The sequence below is a fragment of the Spinacia oleracea genome, chromosome 6 (genome assembly GCF_020520425.1).
Source record: "Spinacia oleracea cultivar Varoflay chromosome 6, BTI_SOV_V1, whole genome shotgun sequence".
Lineage (NCBI taxonomy): Eukaryota > Viridiplantae > Streptophyta > Magnoliopsida > Caryophyllales > Amaranthaceae > Spinacia > Spinacia oleracea.
Genome location: NC_079492.1, coordinates 78,092,741 through 78,117,581, shown reverse-complemented (window position 1 = coordinate 78,117,581; position 24,841 = coordinate 78,092,741). Strand labels below are relative to the sequence as shown.

The 24,841-nt window shown below is 37.2% G+C and overlaps 1 protein-coding gene and 1 long non-coding RNA gene across 2 annotated transcripts; one reads left to right on the top strand and one right to left on the bottom strand.

The window, feature by feature from the left end:
• The first annotated feature begins 952 nt into the window (after positions 1 to 952).
• Positions 953 to 3,420, top strand: LOC110778273 (thaumatin-like protein 1). Its single transcript, XM_021982844.2, has 2 exons — positions 953 to 1,879; positions 3,194 to 3,420. Exons 1-2 carry the CDS (start codon positions 1,143 to 1,145, stop codon positions 3,399 to 3,401), a joined length of 945 nt encoding a protein of 314 aa, XP_021838536.1. The 5' UTR covers positions 953 to 1,142; the 3' UTR covers positions 3,402 to 3,420.
• Positions 3,421 to 8,422: 5,002 nt separating this feature from the next.
• On the bottom strand, positions 8,423 to 12,051 carry LOC130462853 (uncharacterized). The gene is made up of 3 exons (XR_008923684.1): positions 11,765 to 12,051; positions 10,907 to 11,017; positions 8,423 to 8,509 (listed from the first exon to the last, which is right to left on the bottom strand). It is a non-coding gene; the product is annotated as an uncharacterized lncRNA (long non-coding RNA).
• Between the last annotated feature and the right edge of the window lie 12,790 nt (positions 12,052 to 24,841).

Genomic DNA, 24,841 nt, shown 5'->3' with positions numbered 1-24,841 from the left:
TTTATATATATATTTGAGAATGAAAGGATATGTTCGTTACCTAGTTAAAGTGAGTCCAACTTGGAATACATTCATACAACTTCCTTAAGCATGCCGAATCCTCACTTAAAGTATCAATAAATCACAACTTCTAACAACTAGATTTCCACTTCCAATTGTCAGTTCCTCCCTAATCTAGTAATCTCTTCTTCTTTTCCAACTCTTTTTCCATTAACAACAAATAAACACCATCTTGATTAGCTGGACAATAAAAATACCTATACGAGTATAATACTTATATATTTTAAAATGGGGTGATGATAAAGGTCGCAAGTTACGACAACATTTAGTTGTCACAATCTTACGTGTCGCAGTTTAATTGGTACATATAGGCGCCACGTAGGCTATGTGTCATCAGGATATTTTTACTATCAATTCAATATTTTTACTATGAAAATATGTAAATAGATTAATTGATATAAAAAAGGAAACAAATTAGAATATTAAAATTTTCTTACCTTTTTTGAAATATGTATAATAGATTATATAAGTTAAATATTTTAGTTTCCAATTTAAATCATGACACATAAGCATGCCATGTCATCATTGTGACACGGCTTAAAGGTCGCGTGTTGCGACCTTTATCATTTTCGTTCAAAATGTTTTTTATGACGGGTTAATGACGTGATTTTCCATTAACGACGACCCCTTTTATGACGAGTTCGCAACAGAAATTCCGTCATTAATCAACGATTATTTGCCATTAGCGACGAGATTTTCCGTCGTTAATGGTACAATTTTTTGTAGTGTTATATGTGGATCTATCAAAAAGCAAATGTAACTGTTATTTCAAAACCAAGGAAGTACTACTACAATTATTGTTAAGGTTTTATTATTACTATTATTATTACCATTAAAAATTTAACGCAATTATCATGCCTTATAAATAGAGCAACGCGTACTTACTTTACTTTCCCCCTCCCATTTTTTCCTCACTTACCAACTTTCTTTCTTCTCCCTATTCTTCATATTTCTTTGTCAACGTACTTGGTATTATGTAAGCATCCTCATTTATCTCTAATCGATCACTTTGCATCATAAATAAACTTAATTTCATGTATTTTAATTTCTTCACTTTCATCATAAAGCAAGTATAATCTTCTATGTATTATCAATCACCCTTTTCCATTTTGCTCTTCTTATACCTCTTGTTCTTCAAGGGAGCTTTTGGTGCAACAATCACATTATTAAACAAGTGTGATTATACAGTTTGGCCCGGTGTACTACCAAATGCCGGTAGCCCTGATTTAGGATCCACCGGATTCGAGCTCTCCTCGGGCGAGTCAAGATCCTTTCTACCCGCCGCGGGATGGTCGGGTCGTATGTGGGCCCGAACCCGTTGTGGTCAAGACCCAATCTCGGGCCAATTTGTGTGCTTGACTGGTGATTGTGGGTCGGGTCAAGTTGAGTGCACAGGGTCGGGGGCAACCCCGCCCGCAACCCTTGCCGAGTTCACTATCGGACAGGGACCCACGAATAACGATTTTTACGATGTAAGCCTTGTGGACGGGTTTAACATTCCAATGGTCATCGAGAGCGTAGGTGGATCCGGGTTGTGTCTTCCCACAGGTTGTGCATCCGACTTGAACCAACAATGCCCGAATGAGCTGCGGGTCGGTGAAGGGGATGCATGTAACAGTGCGTGTGGAGCGTTCGGGACACCGGAGTATTGTTGTAGTGGCACATATGCATCACCAAATACATGTAGGCCTTCTGAATACTCGAAGATATTTAAGTTATTGTGCCCACGTGCATATACTTATGCATTTGATGATCCAACGAGTACATATACTTGTGTAGGAGCGGATTATACTATTACGTTTTGCCCCACTTTAACAAGGTTAGTACTACCACGTACCTCGCTAATACCAAACAAATTTCCTAAATAATTAGGTTATTTTTTAAAACGCTCTATTTAAGTAACGGAAATAGTATAGAGATAGATAAGAAGAATTGAAACAATTTCGCAAATACCACCGCAAATTAAATATTTTAAACGAGCTTTCCCAAAGAGTGATGTATTTAACGTAGTTACTACAAGAAATTGTACCATTAACGACGGAAAATTTTGTTTTTAAAGACCAATAATCGTTGATTGACGACGGAATATCATGTCGCGAACCCGTCATAAAAGGGGTTATCGTTAACCCGTCGTAAAAGACATTTGCGACGGTTGTTCCCATCTTTGTTTGGTTGTTAGCCCCGTCGCAAAAGGCTTTTGCGACAAAAATTTTAACCCGTCGTTATTAGATCATCATTAAAGATACATATTTTTGTAGTAAGTATTGAAAAAATGTTCTACTTTATACAACGTTATCATCCACTATTATATTTTTACGTAATATAATATAATAGTGGATGATATTATGTATGTAAATATAATTTTCTACGTTAACAACGTTATCATCCAAGGAGTGATGCAAGGATTTTGTTTCAGCTTCATCCGCAAATACCTATTCTTTTAATTTGTGGTTGTTCAAAATGGGCTTTTTATATTTTGAAAACTGGGTTAAGTTTATTGGTTTATGTTTGTTGGTTTATGTTTGTTTGTCTAGGGTTTAATATAATTGTAGGGCTTCGAACTTAGTTGGTTTTTGGTGGGCAAAGTTTCCTACACCTTCTAGTGTTTGGTAGACTAGGTTATGTTGTAACAAACTCGTTCTAATCTTTTAATATAATCTCGGTAGTTATGTTAAAAAATATTATATTTAAATTTTTACCCTTTTTTTTAGTCCATTGCATATATTTCATTTATTTAATTTTTGAGTTGTGGACTTGTGCGTGGGCATCCTTTATTCCATTGATATCCTCTTTGAGTTGCTTCCTTTGACACTTTCGAATTTGTATTTTGAAAGTTGACTGTATTTTGTATTTTTTGAAGAATAGAATATGCGATAACAATAATAATACGAAATATTAGCACAAGCTAATTCTTAACGCAGTACTAATTTACTCTTGTAAACGCGCGTACAGTTGGGTGTGTAAGATACTCGTATAAATTAAGTTTGGTATACTTTACAAGACAATTAAACGCTACTATGTACATACATAATTTTGATGAATATCTTTATTACTGTGTGTAAGATACTGTTTTAGCTTGTATATATTTTATGGTCATGAAAATCTGACGTGGGGTACATTTTCCAACATGCAGCCAGCAAAAATCGTCTCAATCGTCAATAACTGAATCAGAAACCGGATCTGGAGAGAAATCTAAATGTCAAAAAAAAATCAGCATAGGAGGTGGTCAATCTTTACCGTGTAATGCAGGCAAAATAATAAACCACTTTGATTTTGCTTGCCAATGCATAATTATTTTCCTTGTTACTTCAATACTATCTTCCCAAATTTTTTGTCTATAAACCTTTTTCTTTCCATGCACATACATGATACATGCAACGTCAATACTTTTTCTTTTTATTTTTTTCTCTCCAATTATTGAATTCTTTTGACCAGTGTTTGCAATGTAAAGGAGCGACCTAATAGTGTAAAAAAAAGCGACGAGACATACTTTTTTGCACAGGATATTCATATGATATGTCGCAAAAGATTCGTGTACGTCAATTTTATGTGTAAAGTGATGTGTGTGATTACAAAAATTGAATTTATTCTACTTTTATGCTCCAAAAAGATCGAGCATTATAGGAGAAGTCTAGTGGGTGCAAAAAGAAAACTAACCTTTGCCGAATTTGCAAGATTGGTAGTTTTGCTATGGTAAACGATAATATCTTAACCTAGTTGTAACTTGTAAATATATATGGATAATTTGGTAATATTAATTCAACCTTTGGCCGGTTTTCTTTTATTAATCCCACCTACGACATATTTTTTAATAATCACACCTTTACCACCCAACGACTTTTATTAGGCTTAAGTGACCGGCCGGTAATCGGTAAAAAGTCATCGAGATGGTGATGAATTGATGATGATGACTGAATATATCGAGAAAGAGTACTGTCACGTAGGGACATATTACCACCTATAATAGGTTTATGACGTGTTGGGCCCAATAAAAGTCGTTAGGTAGTAAAGGTGGGATTATTAAAAAAATCACTAGTGGAAAAAGGCTTATTTGCATCCCCGCATTTGCCACGCCATTCTGAACATGTGATGCAAATAACAAATTTTAGCATAAAATTTACTCATTTGCGTCGCAGCTTTGTTAAACTGCGAGGCAAATGACTCTAGGATACCCCCCAGAGTCATTTGCATCGCAGATTAACAAAGCTGCGAGGCAAATGACTCAATCAAGTGCATCGCAGATTTACAAATCTGCGTGGCAAATGACTCTAGGAGCATCCTAGAGTCCTTTGCCACGCAGATTTGTAAATCTGCGATGCAATGCGTGTCCACCTAGGAATGTACTTTCTCGCTTTGACCCAGCACACCACACCAACACCGCAAACTTTCCGCCTCCTCTATCTTTCTCTCTCATCTATTCTTTTAGAATCTCCATTGTTGGTACTCCAACACCTCTTCATCTCTCCTCCAACAACACAATATCAACCTTATTTTTGGACATCTCCTCTCACCAAAGCTGTCACAAATATAGTCAATTGGGTTTCTCTGAAAATTCAAGATCTGCGATGTCAAGAAGAGGCAAACCCTAGGTGTCGGCGCCGCGAAGAAGGCTAAGAAACATGCCGAACTGCCGCGAAGAAGGCTAAGAAACGCCGAATACGCCGAACTGCCTCTAAGAAACATGCTAAACTACCGCGAAGAGGCAAACCCTAGGTGTCGGCGCCGCGAAAATGTCAATACGATTGGTTTGCATTTTCCGGCGGGTCATATTGCTTGGTTTTTGAAGGGTAAGAAACACGCTGGGTCATATTGCTTGATTTCCAAATTCAATTAGTTTTGCACATTTTAAAAAAAATCTTATGAATCTAGGGTTTAATTATTTTGGTTAATGTGTGAATTTGAGTATCTTTTTGCCCGATTGTTTGGATTGTTAATTTGAGTATCTTGATTTCCATGTTCAATTAATTTTCTCTAGTTTTTTTCATTTGAATTTAGGGTTTAGTTATGTTGGTTAGTTTGTGAATTCAAGTATTTTTTTTCAATTTTTTATGAGTTTCGCTTTGAATTTGATGATAAATTAAGTGATTGATTTGAATTTGATGATAAATTAAGTGTTGAATTGAATTTGATGTAATGTGACCTTTTTTTTATTGATGTTGAATTGCTAGATTTGTTACTACTTAGTAGTTAGTAACTAGAATTTGAAATCATGGATTACCTGAAATGTAAAATAAGTTGGACAGCTATTGTGGCAATTAAGGACAACCAAAATGCATACACATTTGTATACACAACAGAAGGAACATAGGCTAATCTTACACAAATGTTTATGAACGTTTAATTTGTATAGGGAAAGTCATCTACTTCCCTCAAGGACTCTAGCTTGTTTGGAATCTCTGCCGGACTGTGTTAAGGCTGACTTCAACTCATCTGCTTTGAGGTGCAAGGTATGTTATTGTATTTTTAGTTTTCTTTTGTCATGTTTTTGTTGATTTTAATTTCTATTTCTAGGTTTGTTTTTTATGGGTTTTAATTTTGCTGGGGATTCTTCAAATGTTGTGTGTTTGTTTTTCTTTTCTTTCTTTAAACTGTAATTGAGAAGAGATCTGTTGGTATTGATGTCCAACAAATTATTGAATAATGATAATTTGGTGTAAAAACGGCAGTTGGGTTCATCAAGATGTGATGAACTACTCCTTGAGGTGCCGTAGATCTGTTTCTGGATTCGCAATCACTTAGTTTTAATCATTAATACTATTTTAGGATGGTGAATTGGGGTTTGTTAGCCATTTTTGTGGTTTAAATAAGGGGTGGTATGAAGGGGTGGTATGGTTGTTAGCCATTATTCTCTGTCATTCCCCATCTATTTATTAGCGGAAACTCTAACCCCATTAAAGTTCATATGTGAGTTTTGTTTTAGGGATTTCTGGTTGAAACCCTCGGATACTACTGCAGTCAAGCATCAAACCAACACCCTGCATCCAACCAATGTTCTCCTCTTCTCTTCTCCTGTTACCCCCACCAAAATATATATTGCTTTGGTTTAGTATTATGAATCTAGTTGCAGAGTGTTATGTTTTATTAGGAGCTCCTTGTATCTGGTTGCGTAGTCTTTTTTTTTCTTTATCTATTTGAAGTTTAACATCTATTTATTTCGCAGCGAAAATTTCACATTGAGGATCCAACTGGTGAGAAGCAAGGATAATATGACATAAATATCCAGTTTGGTGGCTCGGCCATGGTGCTTGATGGAAGTCTTCTCAAGACAAGAGATCATAAGTAAAGTTACTGATGCTTACATGGAAACCAGTAAAATAGGTCAGTTCAATTCATTGCATTATCTGTCTTTTTATCTCTCTTTTCATTATCGTCTTTTGTGTTCCTAGAAGATCTGGAATAGGAAAAACATTAACTCTTGTTGGATCTAACTCTGATTGTATTGTGATGGAAGTACTTTTTTTCTTTTTTTGAGGGAAATTTTTTTTAAGCCAACTTCAGCGTAGGGTATCATGTTTTTTCTTGTCTCCATGGTTTCTCCACGGTTGAATTATATTTTATTCTGGAATGTCCTCCGCTTTACCTGCATTTATGTGATGGAGTACAACACAAGTGGATTTTGTGACTTTAAATGCCTATTATAATAAGGACTAATTACCCCTAGTACTTAACCGTGTTTAGTGGGGTTTGAGTTCTTTTACTTTTGAATTTCAATGGATTAGTCATTACCAAACCCTGGTTCACTCCAGGTCTAGATTCTAGCTGCTTGCAACTAAGTCTAATATGTAGTAGTATTAGACTATTCGTACATGCTTGTGCATTTCCCTTATGTTTCTTAATTCTTACAGTCTCCGAATTTCAACCATGCCCCAATAGGGGCTCTCTTCTGCAAAGTTTGACAATTATTTTTTGTATAGAACACAAGTTCACAAGATGGATAATAGTGACTAGTAATTATTAGACTTCCTGATTCAATACTCCGATCTTGATACATTGACTAGACTGTTAGTCTCCAAGTGTCCACGCTAATGTATTAGTGAATCCCCATTATAGTTGCAGACATCGTCATAATTGCTAATTTGTTATTATCGTCATCTATTTGTTTTCTTTGGATTATATAACTGATAGGAATCAGTCCATAAACCAGCATACAACTCTTTGTTTTCTTTGGATTATATAACTGATATTTTCCCTGTATTGATGCATGCAATATTTCTGTTATGCCTTTTCACTTTCGTGAAGTTTTTACTTCTGCATGCCTAGAAGCAATCAAACCACCGAGAAGATTGTTGATTTAGTTTTTCTTTCACCAGATATCATGATAGATATCCTTCTGGTAGAACAGGTGTACATATATGTCCTAAACTGCTAGCTTTTTCCTCTAGATGTGTAAGCATCAGATAAACTGAATCTAAATGTAATTATGCCACTATTCTAATTTATAAGCCTACCCACCATGTTATTTAAACTTTTTATTTCAACAGTGGTACCTATGTTGGATCCTTTTCTTTATGACAGTGGTATGTGCATTAACACTTCAGTTTGTACCAAGTACATGCACATAATTTCCATAAAATGGCTGAGGATGTCACCTGGATATGTACCTGTATATAATGTTAACCATATTTCATGTGAATCCTGTCCCGTTTAATCACTAGTAGAAAAAACCCTTGTTGCAGCGGGCTTTTAGACCCCTGTTGCAGCGTACATCGTATGCTGCAACTGGGGGGCCTGCAACAAGTATTGACTTGTTGCAGCGTACAATGTACGCTGCGAAAAGTACTTTTTTGCAGCGTACATTTGCATGTACGCTGCAACAAGTGTGTAAAATTAGGCAAAAATCAAGACTTGTTGCAGCGTACAAAATGATGTACGCTGGAACAGACTGGTTTGTTGCAGCGGGCTTTTATTTGTACGCTGCAACAAACCAGTCTGTTGCAGCGTACAAATAAAAGCCCGCTGCAACAAACCAGTCTGTTGCAGCGTACATCATTTTGTACGCTGCAACAAGTCTTGATTTTTGCCTAATTTTACACACTTGTTGCAGCGAACAAGTATATGCCCCCTGCAACAAAGCTGTGCTTTTGGCGGGAAAATTTTAGTTTTATTTATCTATACCTAGGGTGTCTTACACCAAATATAGGAACCTGTCAACAACAATAAATAAAATATCGCAACCTGTAGATCAACAAATATAAAAAATAATAACTGGTGTTTTGTATACATATATATATATCCCAAAACCAAAGTGCACGTACTACATTCAAATATACGTTCCAATTTCAATGTACGCATACATTTTAATGTAAACGATTGTTCTATAACAACTAAACCACCTTGATCAAGCGCGCTCAAGCCAATAGTAAATACTTGCGGGTAAAAAACTTAGCCCGTTGCTCACGAACCACATCAATTTCCTCACTAGTATAGGCGCATTCCTCGGAGTGTAGACCTTTACAAAAACAGAAATTTCAACTAAGCATTAGATTAAATTCAAATTAAATATCACACTTTAACATTCAAGCAACTAATAACAATGTCCTAATAGTCTTGGAAACTTAAAGCTAAGCATATTAATCATGTAAAAGGTATAAAATGAATTCTTAGGTTATGTAGCTCAAATTTGGGAGCGAAAATGTCATTTTAGCCTAAATAAAACCTATAACGACCCAATGAGCCTTAAATGTGCGTAAATAGATTGGAATGAGTCTTAGAAAGTTAAAACTATGCATATTAAACATGTAAAAAGTTTAAAATGAGTCATTAGGTTCTTTAGTTCAAAGTTGGGAGCGAAAATGTCAATCCAGCCTAAATAAGACCTATAACGACCCAATGAACCTTAAATGTGCATAAATAGATTGGAACGAGTCTTGGAAACTTAAAGCTAAGTATATTAATCATTTAAAAGGTTTAAAATGAGTCCTTAGGTTCTTTATTTCAAATTTGGGAGAGAAAATGCTCATTTTAGCCTAAATATGGCCAATAACGACCAAACAAACCTTAAATGTGCATAAATAGATTGGAATAAGTCTTGGAAACTTCAAACTAAGCATATTAATCATGTACAAAGTTTAAAATAAGTCCTTAGGTTCTTGAGTTCAAATTTGGGAGTGAAAATATCATTTTAGCCTAAATATGACCTATAACGAACCAATGAGCCTTAAATGTGCATTAATAGATTCGAATGAGTCTTAGAAAGTTAAAACTATGCATATTAAATGTATAATAAGTATAAAATGAGTTCTTAGGTTCTTTAGTTCAAATTTGGGAGTGAAAATGTCTCATTTAGGCCTAAATAGACCTATAACGACCAAACAATCCTTAAATGTGCATAAGTAGATTGGAATAAGTCTTGGAAACTTAAAACTAAACATACTAATAATGTAATAAGTTTAAAATAAGTCATTAAGCTCTTTAGTTCAAAGTTGGGAGCGAAAATGTCATTTTATGCTAAATATGACCTATAACGACCCAATGAGCTTTAAATGTGCATAAATAGATTGGAAGGAGTCTTGGAAACTTAAAACTAAGCATATTAATCATGTAAAGGGTTTAAAATGAGTCTTTAGGTTCTTTAGTTTAAGATTAGGAGCGAAAATGTCTCATTTTAGCCTAAATATGACCTATAACGACCAAACAAGTCTCAAATGTGCATAATAGATCGGATTGAGTTTTGAAAAGTTAAAAATAATCATATGAATCATGTAATAAGTTTGAAATTATTTTTTAGGTTTGTTAGTTCAAAGTTGGGAGCGAAAATGTCATATTAGCCTAAATATGACCTATAATGGCCAAACAAGTCTCAAATGTGCATAAATAGATTGGATTGAGTCTTGGAAATTTAAAACTAATCATATGAATCATGTAGTTAGTTCGATATGAGTTCTTAGGTTCGTTAGTAGTATACTCGCTCTACCAATAAGGTCTTGAACTAAAGGTAAAAAACGTGGACTTGTGTAAAATATACTTAGTAGGCCACATGTTTGAATGCTCCTTCCTCTATTTGTAATTTTTAATTTTTAATTTTTAATTTTTACCCCAAAAGAAACTTATACCCACTCCGAGTGGCCGACTAAGCTACTAGCCGAGGCATATCTTACAAAAAAATAACGCAAATTTGCCAAAAAGGACCTTTTATAACTCAAATTTTGCGAGAAAGGATCTTATATAATTTTTTTTGTGAGAACACACCTTAAAGTAATTATTTTTTTTTGCGAGAAAGGACCTAAGGGAAGTTTTGGGCATTGACTGAGCTTTTCCGGCCATTGACTTGCACGTGAGCAGCACGTGTGGCTTACGTTGGCTAAAGACATTGATTTTCCCGAGTCTTGAATTTTCAAACTTGATTTTATTTCGATTTTTTTTTTCCAACTTTAGGTTTTAAAGCTTGAATTTTGGAGGAAAATTGGGTGTGATTAGCAATATAAAGTCACACTTTCTTCTCACGTGCAAGTCAATGGCCGAAAAAGCTCAGTCAATGCCGAAAATTTACTTTTGGTTGTCTTTCGCAAAAAAAAATTACATTAAGGTGTGATTTCACAAAATAAAATTATGTAAGGTCCTTTCTCGCAAAAAAAATTACATTAAGGTGTAATTTCGCAAAAAAAATTATATAAGGTCCTTTCTCACAAAATTTGGGTTATAAAAGGTCCTTTTTAACAAATTTCCCAAAAAATAATTAGTATGTAAGCAATTATACATTATTATTATTCATTCGAAAGATTGACAATGAATTTATTGGTACAATAAAGTTAAATGAAATTTCAGAAACGAGTTTGGCAAAACATAAGAAAAAGTAATAAAAATGTGAAGAAAGAAATGTAAAATTGGTAGAGTAAAAAAAAGTAACCTTTGGGAGTGAGGCGTTCGGTTACACCAGTAATAAGATGTGTTCGGAAAACAGCAGTCCAAGGCTGGCGAAACAGACCTGGATCCTCATAGCCCTATTACAAGTTTACAACTGTGGAGAGAAATACAGAGGTTGTGGTATTTTTCGTAAAATAATTAACTAATATTTTAAAAAATACATATACTTACAGCACCATATATACTAATATACCATTACTAAAATATTACCCTTATGCCTCTAAGCACCAAGCAACGGCCTATGCAAATACTTGGTTAAACTTAAAAAGACCAAAAACTTTTATTATATTTTAGCCTCTATGAACTCGGGATATATCAAATGGTGGAGCACAATATCATCAACAGCTTTACAATACCTCATCAACATGAACAACCAGAACTTGTTAATCCATGAAACTGAAAACCCTTTCAAGTTTCAAGTAGCCTATAATCCTATTTCCATCCAACTGCCCACACTGGTCATCATACCCAAAAATATAAACAATAATTAAATACACAAGGGAATAGGAGCAAGAAGACTGCAACAAAAAAGAGCCTAACAAGATACCAAATTAACAGAAACAGGAAACTTCTAGCAAATTGAAGAATATAGCACAGATAGAAATTTCATCATACAAGTCTTACTGCAAGAGAAAATATAGCACAAACAAACAGAACCAACCCATAGTTGTAATGTGGTATCACCAAAAGATCAAGTAACACAAAAAATAAGAATAAGAATAATTTATATTATCAAACCCTAAAAATACGAAATTAGGGGAAAAATCAAGAATTGACTGAAAGCAAACCCTAAAAATACGAAATTAGGGAAAAACAAATACAAAAAGTTAGAAAACTATACCTCCTCAATTTCGAAGGCGGCTGAGTTCGAAGGCTGAGGTCGAAGGCCAGATGCTTGGAGAGAAAGAGTCGAGCAAATTTTCACAAAAACCAAGACGAATTGTCACCCAATTTCAACAATTACTTGCAAAAAACCCAAAAAAACCACGAATTAGAGAAAACTTAGAACAAAAAAGGGGGGATTCAGAAAAAAGCGTCGAAATGGGAGTTACCTGGGGAAGAAACCGCGGCGAGAAAACGGGGGAGAATTCACGAAAAGGACCTCAGAATTGGGGGAAGTCTGGCTTATCTGGGTATAAAAAGAGAGAGAGCATACCACAGCTGTAGCATCGTGCAAGACAGAAGTAATTGTCCATTCACCATTTTTCTAAATCAAAAAGAAACCCAAAAAGGGAAATCGTCAGAAATGCAAGAAATTTCTGAGAGACAAATCATCGAACAGTTTATGTGCATAGAAAAAGGCAGAGAAAAACAATAAAACAATAAAAAATTAACAAGGGTCAAAGAGAATATACAGAATCGGAGTCGAGGAGAGAGAGACAACGGGGGCAGCGAGGGGCGCCGAGGCCAGGATTAATGGTGGGATCATGGTGATACACATTTCCAGTTCGAAGCTTCTCCTCGTACACTTCTCGGGTTCCCATTTTTTACGTCTCCCCTTTCAAATTTCTTGAAGCGAAAGATAAGATGTAAAATTGAGTGTGGTGGAGTGAAGGAACTGCGGGGATGACGATGGGAGGGGGTAGGGCAGCGACAGAATTCAAGGTGGTGGTTCAGGCGGAGAAAGAAGGGATTTAGGAGAGAGAAAGAGAGCAGATGAAGAAGAAGAAGAATGAGGAGGTGAGAGAGTACGCAGGGAAAGCTGAGGGAAGAAGAGGGAGTATGAGCGTCCTTAGGTTTGAGATCCGAAATGTTTTTCTTAATTAGTTTTGCAGCGAAATTTTTTTATTGCAGCGGGCTTTTATCTGTACGCTGCAAAATAAATGGGCTATTGCAGGGGGCTTTTACTTTGTACGCTGCAAAAAACTCTCTTGCTGCGGGCAATTAATTTGTACGCTGCAACAACCCTTTATAAAGTTTGACCCGCGTTGACCTACTGGTTGTTGAAGCGTATTATTACATGTACGCTGCAACAAGGGGGTTGCAACAGGGGTTTATTCTACTAGTGTTTTATGGTTTTCAGAGTTCTGCTTTTATGGTGAATCCTGTCCCGTTTTATGATTTCCAGAGTTCTGCTTTTATGGTCAAAATCCAACAAATCTTCTTGTTTATATTCTAAAATGTGTCACTTTCACATTGTTTAGGTTGTTTTGAATTGGTAATGCTTGCAAGCTATTATGATTTTCTAGCTTTAATATCTAAATCTGTGAGTTGTTGACTACTGTTAACATGGTAAAAAAACAAACAAAACTTGGTTAATTTGTTCTGATGTTCACTTGCTGATCTGCATATGCAGAGGCTCAAAGGCCATACGATGAAGATGTTATGGGTATTGTTTATACTTTAAAAGTTCTGATTTAAATTTCTCAAACTTCTACAAATTAATCGATTAATTTTCTGGATTTTATATTTGGTACAGTTTCATCAATACCAAGTTGTTGGTAGAGCTCTACAAGATGAAGCTTCTTCATCTTCTGCAACATGTTCGATTCATCTTTGCAATTATTCATCTTCTGTAACATGTTGGTTGATCTATGACGAATTTAATTGCCTTTTATTGGGAACGTTAATTACGTTGTAAACTATTGTGACAGGTATTATTTATAAATGTATTCCCGGTATTGGGAAGCGTCTACTTTCAAAGACGATCATGTCGGAATTTCCAATAAAATATTAAAAAACCAATTTTTAAAAAAAACAAAAAATAAGTCATTTGCCACGCACGTTAGCTTAATGTGCGAGGCAAATGACTTAATTTTTTTGCGCCAAAAATGTCATTTGCGTCGCACATTAAGCTATTGTGCGTGGCAAATGACTTAATTTTTTGGCGCTCAAATAGTCATTTGCGTCGCACATTAAGCTATTGTGCGTGGCAAATGACTTTTTTTTTTTGGCGCCTGAAAGTCATTTGCCACGCACTTTAAGCTAATGTGCGTGGCAAATGACTTTTCAACATGGTGCCTGAAAAGTTATTTGCCACGCACATTTGCTTAATGTGCGACGCAAATAAGGGTCATTTGCATCGCACTTTTGTGCGATGCAAATGACTTTTAGTCATTTGCATCGAGATCTTTTGCCACGCACAATGTGCGACGCAAATGTGCTTAAAAGTGCGATGCAAATGACCCTTTTTCCACTAGTGAATATGTCATAGGTGGGCTTAATAAAAGAAAATCTGCCAAAGGTTAGATTAATATTACCAATTTTTCCAAATATTTAAGGCTTGTGTACTATATTACCTTCATTTCGTAATGTTCTTTAATACGTTTACTATTTACATAAATAAAAAAATAAAAATAAAAATTAGTGTGTAAAAAGTGGGTTCCGTTTCAAAATGATATTTACACTTTCCGTTTTAATCCGGTTCATAAAATATTTTACACTTTTTTATTCTATTTTTGACATTAAAATTCACTACCTTACCCTTCTTACCCCACAATATCTACAATTTTCCACTCACTTTCTCTTACTTTAATATTTTTTTTTTCTTACATACACCCATCTTTTTACACATTTATCACTACTACAAAAACACCTTTATAAGTAGCTCTTTCAGAGTCGCCTCAAATTAATGTGCGACAACAAAACATTTAGAGTTCGATCATTTTATAAAACAGGTGACACATAAAGTTGATAGCAAATATTTCAAAGAGGCTAGTGTGCGCCTGTTTTAAAATGGGACTCTACAAGTTTTGGTGTCTCGCGTTACTAACAGGTGACACCTATTTATTCTTAATTTTCATTTCAATATTTTTTTTCTAAAATCAAATTAAACACTTTTAATGCCGCCCATGATAACAAAAAAAAAATACACAAAAAAAAAAAATTAGACTCTAAAGGTTTTGGTGTCCCACATTTTAGCATGCCGACATTGTAGACACCTACTTTTGTCCCCATTCCCGAAAGGGAAGGTTCAATGATGAAAACATAAATCTCCACTTGACAACGCATCTCCTATAAAATAACGAATCTCAATTCCCCTTTTAAATTCACCTGAAACCTGCTATTTATGGAAACCTGCTAAAAATAGTAACTGCCGTAATGGTAGTTGTTAAAAGTGGCAAGTCATAAAAGATAGAAACCTGTCAGAATTAGGTGTTGCACTCCAACATAAATCCTAAATGAGATAGAAATTGCGAGAGAATCCTATTCCTAATACGATTCGAAAATGAGAGTTACGTATTAATTAAAATCCTAACGAGCCTAGAGTTCGTAACGGGCCCAGACGCATTCCGTCATAAGGTTAATACGCACTAAAAGACTCAATTAAATCTCAAATACTCCGGATTCTAGGAATCCGAATCTGACTAAGAAAAACAGCCCAGATCCTATTTTCAACGCCTGGCTCTGGGCGCCGAAGATTTCGGCGCCCAGGCCTGGGCGCTGAAAATACCTGGTACGTGTTTTTTCCTAATTCCTCGTGGATTAGAGTTCTGCAATTCTATCTTTCCACGAACTCTTTTCTATAAATAGGGCCTTAAGTTCGACGTGAAAACAACAATACACAATTAATATTCTGAGTATTGACTCTAAACCCCTAAGCCTAAGCCTCACGCTGCAAAACTGATCACACGTTCTGTCGCAATCGATCCATAAATCGAACAGAACGTATCCCGTCCCATAATTTGAGATTTGTTAAATAAAAGGAGAAATAGCAAAGTCAAAGTGGTTAGTTTTCTGAGAACCGTGACGCACCTCTCAAGGGTGCGTCGTAATGTGTCCCTTTTCCATGGTTTAATTGCTTTCCTCGCCCTTTTATGAACTGTTAAACTAACTAAATCTGATTGTTCGATCACGCCTTATAACTATGATATTTTTGGGAAATTGGATTATCATGCTAGGTCCCTTAAAACAATCTAAATCAGATAATCGCGCTCGATCTAGTACTATATGTTGCATATTGTTAAAATCAACTCAGATTAGTTTAATAGTTAACCCATGTCCCTTCAATTATTTATGCTGAGCTAGTAAGGATATCCTGCCTCTGGAGTTATCGAAGAGCGAGTACTCCTCTCGGTAGTTACAGTCCCCCGAACCCTCAATCTCTACCCTGCGGGTGTACGTTGAGCGATCCCCACCACCAGGGATCACAAGGGAACCTACGGCCGTCGTGGTCAAACATAATTGCACTCCCTTTATGTCACGATAACCGGGTTTTGTCAGTTTTTCTCATTGTCGTTAAAAACTGAATGGCGACTCCTATATTACTAGTCAATTGGGTGTAAACTCACAGGAAATCCAATTACACTTGATTTGACAAAAAGAAGCGTCACACCCACGAGGGACGAGGTCACGCATTAGCCTCGTGCTTTTTCGACCCGCTCACAGTGGCGACTCCGCTGGGGATAGTGAAGGAAATACTCGTGCTCGTAGGTAATCAAAATAGCCGAAGGGTGAAACGATCCTACCCCGCGTTTATTTCCCCATCAAGTTGGGACGACCTGAAAATCAGCATATTAATGTGAACGGGCAGAACCGCATAACGAATCTTGGCTCCCTTGATGTTTCATCTCGGGAGTTGGGACTAATGATACCCATCGCCAACCGAGGGGTGCATACGCTTCGAATGTTGTCCACTCGGCACTTTCGCTAGTAGTACACCTATCCCGAACCCAATCGCTCGCTCATTAGGTCCCTCTCGCCTGCATGCCCCCTTGGCTTGCACTTGCGGGTTGGCCTTCTGGGACGAAATTCGTCTGTTGAAGACACTACCTCGACCGGGGCATGTGTTGGATCTGCGATAGAAGCGGTACCAAGCCAGGCGCAAATACTACCCATAGAAGCCTATCATAAACTACATGGCATATTATTATTGCCTCATGATGGAATGTTAGTTATGTGTAGCGAAATATATGATTGTGTGTGAAAAACAATGTTAGAAAACCAACGACCTTAAAAAAATTGCCCAAACATTCATAAATCAATTGGCCAAAGAGTTATACCGAAATACGTGTTCCGCAAACCCGAACGATCGCCACGAAAATAAGCGACATTCGGGATGGCCCGTAACGACTCCCACAAACGCTGCATAACGCGTAAAGGACGTTATTAGGCAAGCACGCAAAATCGAAGTCGCATAAACAACAGTAGACGAAAACAGAAAACGAGAACCAGCCAGGGACGCATTTTAAACACCCCTGGCTGGGCGCCGAAATTTCTCACGCCCTACCCTGGGCGCTGAAGTTGCTGCCTGGCCTTTTGGTCAGGCACAGCAGCCTCGGTGCCTACGCGTGAAGAAAATACGTAGCAAAAAAAAAAAAAACTTTTCGAAAAAATTTGCTTCGATGGCGTATGAAAAGGCACTCGATTCTAAAAGCGACTAAAAAATAAAAATAAATAACTCTTTGTGTCGTTGTTAGGCCTCCTACGACGACAATTCTCGGCACCAAAACCGAGCATGCTAATTAAACGACCTTGAATGTCACATGGGCAAAGTATTCAAAAAATAATGTTCAAATGGAGTCTTCAAGGAAAAATAATGTTCGAATAAAAAAAAAAAATCCGAGTCTAGACTAGGTTATGCCGAAGTACAATCTAAATCCTAAGTCTTAGTTGTCTTATCCATAGAATCGGTCCTAATACTTGGTTTCGTTCTGCAAGTTAAAAGGTTAAACCATATTGAGTCTCCCTTCCTAACATTTAAATCAATAAGCACCCATATGTAATTGTCATCCCTTGCTAAGAATCCACGGCCCCAATACGCTCTCTCACCAATAAAAAGAATATATTATAGTATTTGCAAAATGGAAACAGTCATATTCTGAAAATCATTCCTCATGGTAGCACAACCCCCAAAGTGAACCTAAGGTGTCAATACCATTAGCAAAAAAATTAATGGCCTCAAGGCTCAAGATCACATTGGGTCACGACTATCATAGTCCTCTCGAGCCACTCGCTCCTTGAAGTACCCCTAAATACGGACTAAAAAGATTTTCCATGAATACAACATGACGAACCATGAAAATACCCAAATCGGCATGCCATAAAGCTACCATGGGGGTAAAGCAATACACACTAAGAGGGAAGCCGCACTAATGATTCTAGTCTTGCAAAAATGAAAATTCGATCTCCCCAACTAACTACCTTGCCAACATTAAGCAAAATGGCGCATGACAAATGAATTTCCAAGGGTTAAAATCTAAAGTGTCTGTTAGGTTATGATACATATGACAATACATAAATCATGCGGAAAAACCATAAAGCCAGGAAAGCATATTATTTACACATAATCATTTAGCATAGTATAGATGCATACACTTTGTAGCGTGCCTTCCCTAGCTGCGCCCGAACCGAACAAGAACAAGTCTTTAGGACTCCAAGTGTCGTCCCTCCGTAGATAGTCCACAGTACGTCCGGATCCGCCTCAAGATTGACCAACTAGAATCGCCCTTAAGGTGCTTAGGAATTTTCGGCTATTAGTGCAAGAGTGTGGCTGAATTTTCTTTCAAAAACTTACCCTTTGAATACTTCAATCGTGCCCATAAATTATGACCCTAGGCCCTTATTTATAGAGGTTTGGAAAGGGAATTGGAATCCTAGTAGGATACGATTTAATTAAACTTAGAATCCTACAAGGACTCTAATTAATTAAATAATCCTAATAAGAATAGGAATTTAATCATACATCAAATCCTAATAGTTTTAGGAATTATGCATGGACAAAAACACACACACGAGCATGACCCGCAAGCATGCATGCCATGCCCGCGCACAGCCCACACGCCGACGAAGCCCATGCGAGCTACCGCAGCCCACGAGGCTGCCATGGCCTTTGCTGCGCGCTGGGCCTGCCTTGCGGTAGGCCTGCCGCAGCCTTGGGCTGTGTTGTGGCGCGCCATTGCTTGCTGGGCGATGGCCTGGCTTCGTGCTGGGCCTTCGTCCGGCAGGCCTCGTCCGATGCTTATTCGTACGATACGCTTCCGATAAAATTCCCGGTTTCGGAATTCATTTCCGATACGAACAATATTTAATATTTCCGATTCCGGAATTAATTTCCGTTTCGAACAAATATTTAATATTTCCGTTTCCGGAATTATTTTCCGATTCCGATAATATTTCCGATTCTGACAATATTTCCGTTTCCGGCAATATTTCCGATTCCGGCAATATTTCTATTTCCGATAATATTTTCCGATACGTACCATGTTTCCGTTTCCGGCAACATCTACGACTTGGATAATATTTATATTTCCGATACGATCCATATTTCCGTTTTCCTTGGGACAAGTGTGCATTATTTCCTTCAGTCTCCCACTTGTCCTTAGGGACAAGTGTGCATTTCCTAATTCCTTTGTCGCTCGATGCTTGCTCTTGAACATAAGGTAAGAGTTGTCATCCTTATTATGTCCAGAGGTGTTTCTCGGTTTCAGAGTTCAACTGATCAAATAAACAGATAATCATAGCCTATGATTCATCCGAGCATGACCATGCATTTCACAGTTTCTAGCTCTCCGAGTGGCCTTGTACAACTTTTAAGCATCTCATCCCGATTTATGGGAGGACAATCCCAATCTTGCGATCTTGAGATTAGACTTCGTTTGATAGGTGATTACCTGAGCGTTGCCTTTATAGCCTCCTTTTACGGTGCGACGGTTGGTCAACGTCAAAGCAACCAGTTCTCAAACAAGTAATCTCAAATCACTCAGGTATTGAGGATTTAGTGTCTAATAATTTTAATGAAATTTACTTATGACAAATTTTCATCTCGTACAGTAAAGTTTCATAGGTCTGACCGATACTAGTCTTCCCAAAGTAAGTATCTATGCAAATGATTATGACATTGCCATGTCCACATAGTTCAAGAAACAGAACTACTAGTCATCTTGCATTCTAGTCGTCTAACGTTTTCTATGCGTCCAATTTTATAGAAAACTCCGACCAGGGACCATTTTCAACTTTTGACATTCAAGTTCACTTGATAGACATTTCTTAGTCACAGGACTGGTCCTGATAGTCTATCTTGAATATATCGTAAAATTGAAGGGACTCATCATTTAATAAACCACAAATTAAATGGAAAAATGAATTCTATTCATTTATTGTGAATGATTAACCAATAATTTTTTTACAAAGATTTAAACTCTAAAACTTTAAAACATTAAATAAGGACATCAAAGCCATTCTCCAATATGCTTGATTCCCATAGCTGCAGTATGCGAGTTGTGCTTCGCCTGCGGCAGAGGTTTAGTCAATGGATCTGATATGTTGTCATCAGTTCCAATCTTGCTTATCTCGACTTCTTTTCTTTCAACGAACTCTCGTAGAAGATGAAATCTACGAAGTACATGCTTGACTCTTTGGTGGTGTCTAGGCTCCTTTGCCTGTGCAATAGCTCCGTTATTATCACAATACAGGGCTATTGGTCCTTTAATGGAGGGGACTACACCTAGTTCACCTATGATCTTCCTTAGCCATATAGCTTCCTTTGCTGCTTCATGTGCAACAATGTACTCCGCTTCAGTTGTAGAATCCGCAATGGTGCTTTGCTTAGCACTTTTCCAGCTTACTGCACCTCCGTTGAGGCAGAAGACAAACCCAGACTGTGATCTGAAATCATCTTTGTCGGTTTGGAAACTTGCGTTCGTATAGCCTTTAACAATTAATTCATCATTTCCACCATAGACCAGGAAGTCATCTTTGTGCCTTTTCAGGCACTTCAGAATATTCTTGGCAGCAGTCCAATGTCCCTCTCCTGGGTCTGACTGGTTTCTGCTCGTAGCACTGAGTGCGTACGCAACATCCGGGCGTGTACATATCATAGCATACATTATTGAACCAATCAATGATGCATATGGAATCCCATTCATTCGTCTACGCTCATCAAGTGTTTTTGGGCACTGAGTCTTGCTTAGAGTCATTCCATGAGACATGGGTAGGTAGCCTCGCTTGGAGTCTGCCATCTTGAACCTATCAAGCACCTTATTGATATAAGTGCTTTGACTAAGTCCAATCATCTTTTTAGATCTATCTCTGTAAATCTTGATGCCCAATATGTACTGTGCTTCTCCTAGATCCTTCATCGAAAAACATTTCCCAAGCCAAATCTTGACAGAGTTCAACATAGGAATGTCATTTCCGATAAGTAATATGTCGTCGACATATAATACTAGAAAAGCAATTTTGCTCCCACTGACCTTCTTGTATACACAAGATTCGTCTGCGTTCTTGATGAAACCAAAGTCACTGACTGCTTCATCAAAACGTATATTCCAGCTCCTGGATGCCTGCTTCAATCCGTAGATTGATTTCTTTAGCTTGCATACCTTTTTAGCATTCTTTGGATCCTCAAAACCTTCAGGTTGTGTCATAAACACAGTTTCTGTTAAAACGCAGTTTAAGAAAGCGGTTTTGACATCCATCTGCCATATTTCGTAATCGTAATATGCAGCGATTGCTAACATTATCCGAATAGATTTTAGCATTGCAACTGGTGAAAAGGTTTCATCGTAATCCACACCGTGGACTTGCCTGTAACCTTTTGCAACCAATCTAGCTTTGAAAACTTCAAGTTTCCCATCCTTGTCCTTTTTCAGTTTGAAAACCCATTTGCTTCCAATGGCTTGGTAGCCATCTGGCAAATCGACCAAATCCCATACTTGGTTTTCTGACATGGAGTCTAATTCAGATTGCATGGCTTCTTGCCATTGCTTGGAGCTAGGGCTCGTCATAGCTTGTTTGTAAGTCGCAGGTTCATCACTTTCAAGTAATAGAACGTCATAGCTCTCGTTCGTCAAAATACCTAAGTACCTTTCCGGTTGAAATCTATATCTTTGCGATCTACGCGGGGTAACATTTCTAGATTGACCATGATTCTCACCAGATTCTTCTAAAGATCTCTGAGTTTCATTCTGAATGTCATCTTGAGTATTCTCTAGAGTTTGTTGTTCGACTCGAATTTCTTCGAGGTCTAATTTTCTCCCACTTGTCATTTTGGAAATGTGATCCTTCTCTAAAAAGACACAATCTCGAGCAACAAACACCTTGTTCTCAGATGTATTGTAGAAGTAATACCCCTTTGTTTCCTTTGGATAGCCCACAAGGATACATTTGTCAGATTTCGGATGAAGTTTGTCTGAAATTTATCGTTTGACGTATACTTCACATCCCCAAATCTTAAGAAAAGACACATTTGGAGGCTTTCTAAACCATAACTCATATGGAGTCTTTTCGACAGGTTTAGACGGAGCTCTATTTATAGTGAGTACAACTGTATTTAGTGCATGTCCCCAAAATTCTATTGGAAGTTCGGCCTGACCCATCATTGACCTGACCATGTCTAGCAAGGTTCTGTTCCTCCGTTCCGACACACCATTCCATTGTGGTGTTCCATGAGGAGTCAATTCTGACAGAATTCCACATTTTTTCAGATGGTCATCAAATTCATAGCTCAGATATTCACCGCCTCTATCAGACCGCAGTGCCTTAATCTTCTTGCCTAATTGATTCTCTACTTCACTCTGAAATTCCTTGAATTTGTCAAAGGATTCAGACTTATGCTTCATTAGGTAGACATAACCATATCTACTGAAGTCATCAGTGAAAGTGATAAAGTAGCTGAAACCACCTCTAGCATTTGTACTCATTGGTCCACATACATCTGTATGGATTAAACCCAATAGTTCAGTTGCTCTTTCTCCAACTTTAGAGAAAGGTTGCTTTGTCATTTTGCCAAGTAAACATGATTCGCATTTACCATAATCCTCTAAGTCAAATGGTTCTAGAATTCCTTCCTTTTGAAGTCTTTCTAAGCGTTTCAAGTTTATATGGCCTAATCGACAATGCCAAAGATAGGTGAGATCTGAATCATCCTTTTTGGCCTTTTTGGTATTTATGTTATAAACTTGTTTCTCGTGATCTAATAAATAAAGTCCATTGACTAATCTAGCAGATCCATAAAACATCTCTTTAAAATAAAACGAACAACTATTGTCTTTTATTAAAAAGGAAAATCCCTTAGCATCTAAGGAAGAAACTGAAATGATGTTTTTAGTTAGACTTGGAACATGGAAACATTCTTCCAGTTCCAAACCTAGCCCAGAGGGCAACGATAAATAATAAGTTCCTACAGCTAATGCAACAATCCGTGCTCCATTTCCCACTCGTAGGTCGACTTCTCCCTTGCTTAACTTTCTACTTCTTCTTAGTCCCTGTGGATTGGAACATAAGTGTGAGCCACAACCTGTATCTAATACCCAAGAAGTTGAATTAGCAAGTATACAGTCTATAACGAAAATACCTGAAGATGGAACGACTGTTCCGTTCTTCTGATCTTTCTTTAGCTTTGGACATTCTCTTTTGTAATGGCCTATTCCATCACAATAAAGACAGCTTGATGTGGACTTGTCCTGCTTTGATTTAGCATTGCCCTTGGACTTTCCACTTTTCTTGAACGGTCTCCTTCTAGCCTTGAGTAAATCTTTGGCTTCACAGTCCAGTATTATCTCAGCCTTTCTGACAAGGTGAACAAATTTTGCAACTGTTTCTTCTCTTGGTTCACAGAGGTATGGTTGCTTGAAGCGACCAAACCCACTGTGTAGTGAATTGAGCAAGATAGAGACTGCCATCCTTTCTCTTATTGGTGTTCCTAGTAGAATTAGGCGATCAAAGTATGAACGCATAAGATCCACATGGAACCTCAGTGGGACACCTACCCTCTGTTTAGTGCGAAGGAGCTGAACATGTGTTTCTTGGACTTCCATCCTATAACACCTGTTGGGAGAACTAACCTTTAGACCAGACATTGATTCAATCAACTCATGGACGTTCAGGTCCCTGTCCTCCGTGTTTCCACGACAGATATCCCTCAGATTTTTGATGAGCGTAAAAGGTTCATAAGCTACAAACCTTCTAGCCCATTCATCAGGGATATTGTTCAGCATGAGACTCATAACCTTTTTGAGATCCGCATCCCAAGCGAAAAATCTTTCAGGGGTCATGTCTCTGGCATAGTAGCTTGGCATGGGATGTAACAGTACATACTCAAGTCCATTGAGTCTGACTATTTCACCTAGCTTAGCTTCCCATTCAAGAAAATTCGATAGGTTCATCTTGACCATAAGCTCAGAACCCATGATGACGTCTTGATCGTTGTTTGCCATAATTAAAACTACAATTGAAAAAATAAACAAATAAATAACCATTCACAGTTTCTCTTAATAAACTTAAATTCTAGCATACATGCATAATTCAATGTTCATTAAGCATTTTATTCAAGTTATGTGTTCCGGCAGGTGTGAATAAAATGATTCCAAGATCCTAAAATCATTGAAGAATTAAGCACAGTTTGTCGACTTAATCCTAAAACATCTTAGGTAAGCAAAAACCTTTTGCTAATAGTCTAGAAACTATTCTTGGTTGATAGGCACGTCTAAGAACTTATTAGGTAAACCTATCGATTTTGCCACGACATAAAAGGACTCCTTACTTATATCGTTGAGTTTCACCAAAACTAACATGTACTCATAATTATTTGTGTACCTTGCCCCTTTAGGACCAATAAGTAACATCTCGCTGAGCGAAACCTATTACTAGATTGATGTAAAGGATATCCAAGCAAGTGTATATTTTGGCATGGCACCTTTTAACTCAATTTTTAAGTTTGGAACTTAAGGCTCTTACTATGTTGGTTAGATTTTAAGTGAACTAAAATCCTTAATCATGCAACATAATCAAGCCGTAATCTCATGCATAATTAAGACATATTTAAAGCAATAAATAACTTAAAGCATGCATAAGATAAATGTGATCTAGTATGGCCCGACTTCATCTTGAAGCTTCAATTTCAAAGTCCGTCTCGAAAATCTCCGTGGGAGGCATCATTTTCTTCAAATAGGATAAGCTATAATTAAACTAATTACAACTATTTGATGGTACGCAGACCATATTTGAATTGAAAAACAATTTTGGTACTTTAGACCAA